Source organism: Zonotrichia leucophrys, chromosome 9 (assembly GCF_028769735.1).
Source record: "Zonotrichia leucophrys gambelii isolate GWCS_2022_RI chromosome 9, RI_Zleu_2.0, whole genome shotgun sequence".
Taxonomy (NCBI): domain Eukaryota; kingdom Metazoa; phylum Chordata; class Aves; order Passeriformes; family Passerellidae; genus Zonotrichia; species Zonotrichia leucophrys.
This window is the reverse complement of record NC_088179.1, coordinates 16277051-16287526: the sequence shown is the minus strand read 5'-3', so window position 1 is coordinate 16287526 and position 10476 is coordinate 16277051. Positions and strand designations below refer to the sequence as shown.

Sequence of the window (10476 nt, the reverse complement as noted above, 5' to 3'; positions counted from 1 at the left end):
GTACCACCCTTCTGTCTGGCTGGAGGGACCTACTACTGCCCTGGTGGAGAAGGAGCTACCCTACCATTCTGTCAGCCAGAAGCAGGAAGGGGAAAGGAGACCACGAAGGAAAAATTTACTCTCCGGACAGAGCTCAAAAAGCAAAAATGCCATTTGGCCTACCTGACTACCTGAGACACAGGTATTTGCTAAGAAGCAGGAAAAGAAATTGGTTTTGTGGGAAGTGGCAGCAATGTTTTTGCTACTCTGGCTGAAAAGGAGAGATACAGCACTAAGCACCATCCTTGATCCCCTGGAACTCTGCAGGGCTCACCACAAATACAGTGAGCAAACCTACAAAAAACCCCCAAGGTTTGGGAGTCAGGTGTGCCAACTCCAAGCCACAGGCACGTGGCAAACCAAAAGTGCTATGGATACGGATAAAGCCTCCAAGCAGACGCAAACATAAACCTGCAGGGACGATACCCCCTGAGGCAGCGCCTTGGGAGCCCATCCCCGCCTCCCCAGCGGCCGGGGCCGAGGTTCCGGGCCGGAGCGCGGGCTCGTGCTGCCACCTAGCGGCGAGAGCGCGCAGGGCCGGCCCGACGCAGGGGAGCTGCCGTGGGCACTCCTGCCAGAGCAATTGAGGCTCCGGAGATTTTTAACTTCACTTCCAGGTTTTACAGAGAAGTGGTTTTTACCCCCTGCCTGCCTTGTACGAAGGGAATAGAGTTGCAATAAAGATTTGTGGTAAAATCATAGTTTTCCTAATGAATCAATACAGGAAACCACAATTAGTGCAGTCACCTAGCCTAAATTTATAAAAATTTATCAATAAAAGGTCCACCCTGCTGGATGCCTGATGTTTGTGGCCATACTAGCACTCAGAAGCAGATGTGTTTTCTTTCTACCCCATGCCTTATTTGCATGATTGTCAGCCTTCTTCTGAGCTGTGACCATCAACCAGGTGTTTATAATAGAGATTATTTCCTTCAGCAAACAAACATTTATCCAACAGCATAGAGGCCTGAGATGACTCTGTACCCACCTCCATTTCTACCTGCTGCTGAGTTCGGTGGTGGTTCTCTTTGTACTGGTTGGCTCTAAGTACTTGCTGCTCAATTCCTAAAAGAACTGCTTCACAGCCATCACACCTGCAAGACACAAATGATGTCAAACAGTGTTTACAAATTCTCCCTGGAGCAGCTCAATCAGGCAATCTGAAAAGTCACGCTCATCTAAAAGTTTAAGAGATTATTAAATTTATACTTCCTGCTTAGAGTTGCAAAAAGCTGGCAAGAAAAAGCTTTGCTGCGTACTCGATGCATTTCTCAGCACTCTCTAGAGAGTCTGTGTTACCCTTACCATCAGAGAGTAACTGCAGGTTCAATGCACTTTCATCTTCCTTTTCAGAGAGAATTACAGCTTAAACAGGATGCAACACAGTATTCAAACACAAAATTTTAAATTATAGAAAAAAAGTAATATTGATATAATCCTCCTGCCTGTTAAGTGTTCAAATGACAAGAGCACTCAGCATGGAACTCAAGAACTGGAAAAGACAAAAAGGGAATTGGCAGTGGGTTCACTGTTACCTTCCAAACAATGCTGCAAGGTCCTGGAAGCTGTCAGAGCCCTCCCACCGTGATGGGACTGAGGGAGTTGGAGCAGAGAAGCAAAAAACCTGCCCCCACCACAGGACAGCATATTTGCCCAGCAGTTTAATTACTTTTTATGCACTCATTACCATAGCAACTAGGAAGCAATTCCCAGTCAGCTCAGGACCTGCCATGGGCTCCACAGTCCATGCAGGAATTTCTTTAGGTGGGAAGGGAACCCTACACAAAGATGAGAAACAGCTTCCTGGCAAAGGTACAAAGAGATAATGCCACAGTCCCACTACAGCTGCAGACAGGCTGCATTTGCAGGAGCAAAGAGAAGACAAAGCCACCTGAAACTTCAAACTTGAAGAAACATCCCATCCAAAGAGCTGTGATTCTTGAGAATTTGCCCACACAGTTCTCAAAACAGTGAAAAAGGCTGAAAAGTAACAGCTCTGCCCTCATTATTAAGTGCTGCAGCTCCCACCACAGAACCATGAGTCCAGTTTGGCACCTCCTTCTGCAAAGTCCTTGACTCATCACTGGGGCTCTGCCATGTAAAAGCTACAGTGAGAGCAGAAGCTCACAGTGTGGTAGAGTTTGGCTTGATATGTAATACAAACTGAATCCCAGATGGGATCTTGGAAAACTTGCCCAACAGACTCCTCCTCCAAGTGCCTACTTACAGCATAAGACTCGTGATTAATGGAACATGGTGAAATTGAGCCAGCACTTGAAACTGTGAGGGGGAAAACAGGACAAGCTATGTACAAGGAAAAAGGAGGGTGGAGAGACTGCCTCACCATTCCTGGAGTGTTTTGACAATGTTACTGATGTCCTTCTTCTGAATGTCTCTGCCAATACAAAAATCCACCTCTAACACCTGGTTTCGCTGATCCAATTTCCCCTGGATAATATCTGTGTAAACTGCTTCAATAATGAGATCTTCCAGCTCCCTCAGATTCCTCATATCCAGGTCCTTCAGCAACACAGAATAGGGAATGCACTAAAAACAGCAAGATCAAGAGTAAGTTAACAGTCCTAGAGCAAAATGAATGGCTAAGTCTCAAAAGGCTGAGACTCAAATGTTTATTGTATCCTACACTTTGACCTACAGGTGCAGCAGTGACTGATCATGGCAGAACAAATGCTTGCCAGGCTGTGAAATATTCTGACACAACTTTGGTAATTCCTGAAGCTTTGGTATAGTATAGCACATTCTAGAAGAAAAAAGGTAAATGGGATTGTAGAAGAAATTAAGAGTGTTGCATAATTTTCTCTAGAAGAAAAAGTCAGTGTTTTAAAGAATGATTCTCCATCTCCAGCAGTGAAAAAAGCCATACAAAGTTTCCCAGACCTTCCTGACCAATGTGCATGTCAGTTCAGACATCCCCACACTTCACCCATGGAAGTCCACTAAGTTAATATCCCAAATGCACAAGGAGAGAACACTGTACCCTACATGTACCATCACAGTACAGGATTTTTTTGTGAGTACCCATGCAGTCTGATACAACTTCAGTGCTCTGGAATGGATGCCATTTTCTAAAACAAAACCAAGAGACAACAGCTGTCAAACCCCACACGCTTTACCTTCATTCGGGAAGCCAGGCTCACGATCGTCAAGTGCTTCAGCTTGTTTTTCTGAGTCACTGTTAATTCAGGCAGGTTATCTTTGTTTGCTGTTAATGTCAAAAAGACAACATTCAGGACTTCACTTTGAAAATTACATAATCCAGGCTGCAGAACTCCAGGCTAGTTATGCTACACTACACCCTGAAATACTGAACACCTCCAGCTAATGTGGGTGCTGGCTGGTGAGCAGAACGTGCTGCTGCAGATAAACTGGCCCAACCAGGGAGAGAAGGGGAAAAGTTAAGAACAACTTGGCAATTCCATTCTTATCTGCTTCTTCAGTAATTCTAGTTCTGGAATTATAAGGTAATTCATAACTGGTGCCTTGCCAAAACAGTTGGTCAATGGCTTTGCTTTTACCAAGTAATTTTTGTTTCATTAACAAGCTGACAGAAAAAAATCTTCCCCCTTTGCTGATGTGGTTGCAAATACAGCTGGTTTTATTTCTCTGAAGAGCTGCAGAATTTAAACTGCAAAGTACCAAGCTGAGGAAGAGAGCAGAAATCATTAATCTAGATGGCCACACTGTCACTGTATTATATCCATGTGCCTCATGAATATTTAAAAAGAGAAAGGAGACTGGCAGCCCTCCAAAGCTAAGAAACTCTTTAAAACATCTACTTTAATGGAAATTAGTGTTTCAGGGCCACTCAAGCTCTCCCATCCATCCCACCTCATCCAGTGCTCTTCATTTTGACTGCTTTTCCCCCCTTCTCTTTCTTCACTAGAAAAGGAAGAATGAACTGTGCTGTCACACAGTGACACAAGAGCATGGACAGCAAGCACATCCTCTAATCAGTCACAGAATTCATGAGGCTCATGTTGCTCCACAGACACTGGAATTTCCAGTCCTTGCACTTACAGATGCCACTGCTCCTTACAGGAACTAGATAGCTCATCCACCACCCTGAGAAACAGCACTATGACAGAATTATTTGTCACACTCTGTAATGGTCTGGATGAGGCTGCTACCCACAAATGAAGCATTAAATTGTAGCAGAATGGAAGCATAAGCACTAGAGATAAAAGCACATTTCAACAGATACAAAGATGATTCACACATAGTCTTTCTAAAGCTGTATAAAAGTCATTATTTCAACTTGTATTCTAGCTAAGAAATTATTCACTTTGTTTCAGCAATGCCGTCACGGAATAAAAGGTTATCTCACAAACCATATAGGTTTTTATAAATAATGCAGAACAATTTTGTCTAAGTTTTCTGCAGTTTCCATAACTGGTGTTATCTAAATTTCCATAGAGATGTCTGAAATTTCCCTCTTCAGAGGTAAGTGGCCTGTGAACATCACTGAATTCTGCTGCAGATGAATTCAACCCAGCACTGCAGTCCCATCCAAAGCAGCAGCACCCCAGAGTCTCCAACCCTTCCTTTCATTTTTAGCAAGCAAAAAGCACACATGACCCAGACCCCCTACAGACAATTCTCTTCCTAAGCAACTCCTGTTCCTGGATGCTTTCACTCAGCCACACTACACCAGGCATGTAAGGAAGCCAAGAATTGCCTGTGCCAACCCTGAAGGGCAGCCCAGTCCCAGCCCCTGCAAAGGGGCAGCAGTCTCTTACCCACATAGTCCCGGTAGGTTCCGTATGCAAACAGGTTCAGCAGCTGGAAATAAGCAGCATTAGAGCCCTCAGCAAGCTGGATGGGGAGAAAAGAAACATCACATAAAATGGGCAACACAACCCTGAAAGGCACCTTCTCCAGAGAATGGCTGAAGTCTGCACAGGACGTAAGCAGAAAAGCAATTATAATCCCAAGCTGGACCCTTCCTTCCTAAGGCCTCAAGAGCAGCAAATTTCAGGAGTTTTAGAGTCAAGGTGATCCAGCCAACTCTATGCACTGGAACTTAACTCCAGTTTGGACTGTCAATGCTTTGTGTGGCACCTTGGGAGGAAAAGAAAAAAGCAAATCTTAACCCAGCTGACAACCTACAGGGCCAGTCCTCTCACCAGGTCATAAGCAAGCAGGTGATGGTGATGGCTGGGGAGGATCCTGTTAAAGCTGGGACAGAGCCACCACAGCTTCAAGCAAAGCAAGCTGGGACACTGCACTGGAGTGCATTTGGAGGTAACAGCTCCTCTCTGGCCTGCAAACACTTCACTGGAATAACAGCAGCACCAAGCAGTGATTTTTATTGATTGGGTTTTTAATACCATTAACTGCACACAAACCCAGGAAAAAGCCAGCATTTGTCATTTGATACTGAATAACCATTGAGGTGCTTTTGTGCATATTGAAGGGCCTGTTTGGAAAGCCAAACTTGCTGTGCACTGTTACTCCAGCTGCAGAGACACTCAGCTTAGATTCCTTCATTATGGAAGAGGCAGGGACTGGCAAAGCACTCTCAGCAAGAGCTCTGGAACTTGCTTTCACCTTGGTTTGCAATGGTTTGGATTTGGTTACCACCCAGGCCTGATACACTAGACATCTGTTCACAAAGACTTTTGGAGAGCACTGAAGTTCTGCTTTCCAGGACAGTAAAGAAGTAGAAAGGGATTTTTTCCCTTGTTGGCTGCCAAAGTGCCTTCTTAAAACTCCTACTGTGCTGCTGCCAGGTTTTTGCTGTGCTAGCAATTGCCTTAAGGTAGCAAAGCTTTCTATAGGTGTTCTTTAACACCTAACATACACAGGCAAAAGCAAGGTCACTGTCTTATTCAAAAACATCTCTCAACCCAGGTAAGTTGCAACAGGCCCTCCTGGCACAGAAATTTCACCCACAGGCTGCCTGTGGAAACTTCTGGAGATCCCTTATGCCAGTAGTGCAGAAGGGGAATCAGGATAAAAACTCAACTCTTACCTCTTTCACATTTGTTAACTCCAACAGCTCTCCAAAGACATAAACCCCAGGAGCTTCCAGCACTTGATTTATAAGAGCAGTCAGAGCTGAGCCACTTGTTCCTTTGGCTAGTAAAATGAACTGCTCTAGAAGATTGCAGGATGGCTTCTGTTCTCCTGCCATTCTAGGTTTTCAATCTGTCAGTAAAAGAACATAATATTAACACATCCTTTCTCCTCTGCTGAGCTCTGCCTGCCAGGGGACCAGGAGGTGCTCAGCACAGCAACATTTCAGCTGCCAGCCTTTTCTTCAGCATTCAGGGGGCAGGCCAAAAACCCAGCAGGTTCAACTGCTGATTTAGCTGGGGAGCAAGGATGACTCCCACAATTTCTAAGCAAAATTTCTGTCTGAGCGGTTCCCTAAAAGGATCTGCTCTTGCAGATCCCTTCTTATAACACAAGAGTTTAGATTTCATGCTGTTCTCAGACTTTTCCTTCTAGTGATGCTGCCAAACAATGCCAACTGTAAAGATGCTTATTGATGCACTTGACTGACTTCCTCCTTCCTCATTACACAGCTCCAAAGCAGCAATGAACAGAACTCCCTGTGAGGGACTGATGCACTCTGCATGCCCACACATCCACCTTTTCCCTTGACTCTGCCTATTGATACAGTGTGTTTCCAGAATTCCCATTGCTTTCTGAGCCCAAAAGGCAAAAACAACTGTGAGGGGCCTGTAAGCAGCTCCCCTGTCTGCACCGTGCAGTTCAAGTGTTTGGGGTTAACTGGGAAGCTTCAGTGATAAAAATACCCTTTCTACAAAGGCTCTATTTAAGTCCCTGTAAAGAGAATCTTTGTCTTCTGCTGCTGCCTGACATTTCTGGTGTGCATGCTGTCTCCCAGCACCAACATGCTGCTTTTGAAATGTAAACCACTATTTATGAACAAGTTCCACAAAATGAGCTGTTTGTTTACAAACAACCGAGACAAAACTTCCCAAGCATGTTATTCAGAGACCAAACAAAGGACTGAGCAGATAAGGGAGGTTTTGTGTTCTGTTTCTATGGGATAATTATCAAGCAGAGGGCATAACCGTGATGAAACCCAAACACCAGAGAACCTGTCTGGCTCTGTGTGACCCACGTGGGCTGGGCCCACACCCACCCTTGTGGGGGCAGCACAGTCACACGGGGGCTTTGCTGTTCCACCAGGCCTAACCAAATTAAGGCTTGTGAAGGCACCACAGCTTCCTGTGTTAGTCAACTTCTAAAAATACACTTCACTTTGTTCTATTACACCTGCAGGTACAAACGGTCTGAGCTTTAGAGGGCAGCCTTTAACACTCTCCACACTGAGATATCTCAGCCCCCGAAGTCTCTCTGGGGTTCTCTCCACCAGGAGCACACGTGCAGCCTGGCTGAACAGCACCTCAGCTCTGCCAGAAACCCCTGCACTACACAACAGTCAGTGTGCCTGCCTGACACATCAGCGTGCTCCCTCTGCTCACAGAGAGGGCCATTTCCTCACGAGACAATATGGATTGACTGGGCTGGGAATGAGATTCAGATTTCACAGTTCTATTGTCCTCCCTCACAGGTGATCAAACCACACGCTGGTGTGTGAGGTTACAAAAGACTGGCTGGCTGTATCCATGCCCTAGTAGGGAAGAGATGCCAATTCTCTGCCCCTTTCCAAGTAAATGTTCAAACAACTGCGGTGCTATTGCAACCTGTGTGCACACCCGTGTCACAGGGAACACCTCGCTGCTTCCACAACCCATTCACCCCGGGGAGAAGTGACTGAAATACAGCACACCCTCCAACGTAGCCTGTCCAAAGGCTACAACAACCCAAGTAGAGGGACAAGCCGGGCTTCTCTCGCGGTCAGGCCTTTCTAAGGCAGCTCAAGGAGTTTCAAGGCGGGAAGCGGCCCGCAGACCCTGCAGCAGGAGGGCGGGGGTTTCCCGGCCCTGCCGTTCTCCAGACCCCCGGCAGAGCCCTCGGGCCCCACCGGGCCCTACCGCAGGGTGTAATTTACCGGGGGTCCCCCACGGCCGCCCCTGTTCCCGGGAGGCCTCTCCCAGCCCCGGCATTACCTCTCCGCTCCCGGCCTCCCGTCCCGCCGCTCCCGGCGCCGAACCCGCCGCGCCTCAAGCCGCCATGATGGCGGCGCCGGTGTCCGCGCGCGGCTTCTTCCCCCCGGAACGCGCGGGCCGCGCCGAACGTTCCGGCCCATCCCGGCGGCCGCGAGGAGCGGGGACCGCGGCCCGGCATCCCCGGGGGACCGGGATGGGGACCGGGATGGCGGTGCTGGCACCGACACAGCCGTGCTCCAGCAGCCACGGAGCAAACTTCATGAGCTTATGCTGCAACAGCTGCTCCGCTGCGTCCCAGCAGCTGTTCAGCATAAGCAATAAAATTCCTGCCTCTCTTTTAGGGGACACGAGGTCCTGTGGCAGCATCACAGGGGTTTGAACCCCAAAATAACCCGTGCAAAGAGCTGCTTTGTGAGGCCACTTCGCTATTAGAAGTGGAGCCATTATTAGATTTGCTCCCCAGGGAAGTGATCACAGCCCCAAGGCTGGCAGAGCCCAAGGAGTCTTTGTTTGGACAGCACCCTCAGGCACACGCTGCATTCCTGGGGCTGTCCTGGGCAAGGACAGGAGTTGGGCTCGATGGTCCTTGTGAGTCCCTTCCCACTCAGGATATTCTATGATTCTACCAGCTGAGCCTCTCAGGCCAGTCCTCATGGGAAATGGCAAGAGATGGAGTGAAGATAGAACTGATTTTGAACTCCACAGAAAAATGGTCCATCCAAATGATAAACCATTTGGCTGTGACATGGGGGATCAGGGAGGGAACTGGAAGGGTTAAGATCCTCGCCAGGGCATAAATCAGGATGCGTGAAAGGGTATCAGAATAAGGGTGGAAACAAAAGGGAATTGGGGATTGTTAACCTCCCCAAGGTTTGTAGGCTCATCCATGCCATGTTGTGAACAAAATGTTAAAAATCTTTCAGCTGAGAGCAAAGTGCTTCTGGCTTTCAGTCAGCAAGTCCCTGAAGATCATCAAATCATGGACCAGCATGGTCAGGAGGGGGCAACTTTCAAGGAATGAACATCAGAAACTATTAGGGAAACTGATGGGGCTTAGCCTGTGTCTCTGAGCCATCTACAGCAGGTCCCTGGGGTCCCATCATCCAGCAGAGAAGGGGTGTCAGACAAGGGCAGAGATGCAGGTGTTGGAATGCTGTTGTGACACTCTGGGCTTCAGAGCAAATTGGATGTAAAAACCAAGCCCTGCACAACAAGGGAACTCAGCCAGGGCTATAACAAGCCAGCCAGTAATTTACTTAAGCCACACTTAGCCCTCATCTGCACAGGGAGGGAGAATTACCTCTTTAATCACATCCTAACCAGGCCCATGGTTCATCCTGCAGACATGCTGGAACAGTTGCCTTGGACAAGCAGTGCGTGGCCTCCTTTTTCCCAACACTCACCGCAGCTCAAATTCCAGGCTGAAACAGAAATGGAAATAAATGATTGTGAGCTATTTTCCATGGATTCTGCAACCTTTTGCCAGAGCCTGAGGGTAAAAATCATCTGTTAGCCCCATGTAGGTCAGTCAGGAGTCCCTGTCCTGATACCTCCCAACTGCTGCCAGCCAGCCTGGCTGACCTGGACTTTGGAGGACAGCATCAGCTAAGCTCAGCTTTTGGGATGGATTTTTGTTTTTAAGAGGAAAAATATGTGGATGTCCAGCTGTCTCAGTCCCTTTTAAACAGCTATTGCAACCTCTTGCTCCACCCACGCAGCTCTGTGTGTGCCAGGACATGTTAATCCATTTTATCTTTTAATGTTGGCATTATCTCTTGACTCGCCCCACCTCTTCCCCTTGTGATTCTGCAGCCCAGGTCCCTTTTAGGCAGCACATAATTCACCTTATTTCCCTGCACTGCCACAGTAATGTCCCCAAGCTGTGGGGTCCTGGACCCCCAGACTTTGAGGACACCTGACCTCCCCAAGGAGAGGGCCAACAGTGAAAACACTTCTGTGTTTCTTGTATTTTCCCTTATATTTCATTGCTCACCTGTGTGTGCTTCCATGACCCTTCATCCATTCATCCCCATGCCCTGCAGCTGCCAGCACACACCTCCAGAGCAGGGTGAGGGGGAGCTCCCAGGCCCTACTGAAAAGTTTCCAAACTCTCTTTATTTCCCAGGATGCAGGGACTAAGCTGCTTGCTGGACTCTCCTCTCAGCCAGGCAAGGAGTGATGTCTGGGTGGCTGCAGATGTGAAGTTGTACAACCTCTCCCATCAGGTGTGGGGTGGGATGAAGCCCCAGCTGGAGCTCTCTGAACTATCTCCCAGTTACTCTGCTCTGCAGAAACACCAAAGGAACTCCTTTACCTGCACCTTGAGAGCAGCTGCTGCAGGAGCAGAGAGCAGGCTGGAGGCATCTTCTCA

At 47.8% G+C, this 10476-nt stretch overlaps 1 protein-coding gene across 5 annotated transcripts in view; it reads right to left on the bottom strand.

Annotated features, from left to right (window-relative positions):
- Positions 1-10476, bottom strand: part of COPS7B (COP9 signalosome subunit 7B) — a 20643-nt gene extending 10167 nt beyond the window's left edge. For 4 of the 5 annotated variants that reach the window (XR_010441330.1, XR_010441333.1, XR_010441332.1 and 1 more), the window contains exons 1-6: positions 8106-8204; positions 6032-6207; positions 4797-4872; positions 3174-3262; positions 2384-2586; positions 1028-1133 (exon numbers count right to left, since the gene is read on the bottom strand). Coding sequence is in view for 2 of the 5 variants with exons in the window: in XM_064720695.1 (XP_064576765.1) it covers positions 1028-1133; positions 2384-2586; positions 3174-3262; positions 4797-4872; positions 6032-6193 (636 nt within the window). In the remaining 3 variants the exon portion in view is untranslated. Of the gene's footprint in view, positions 1-1027; positions 1134-2383; positions 2587-3173; positions 3263-4796; positions 4873-6031; positions 6208-8105; positions 8205-9405; positions 9527-10419 lie in introns of those variants that run through there. The other variant, XM_064720696.1, reaches the window with a different exon arrangement.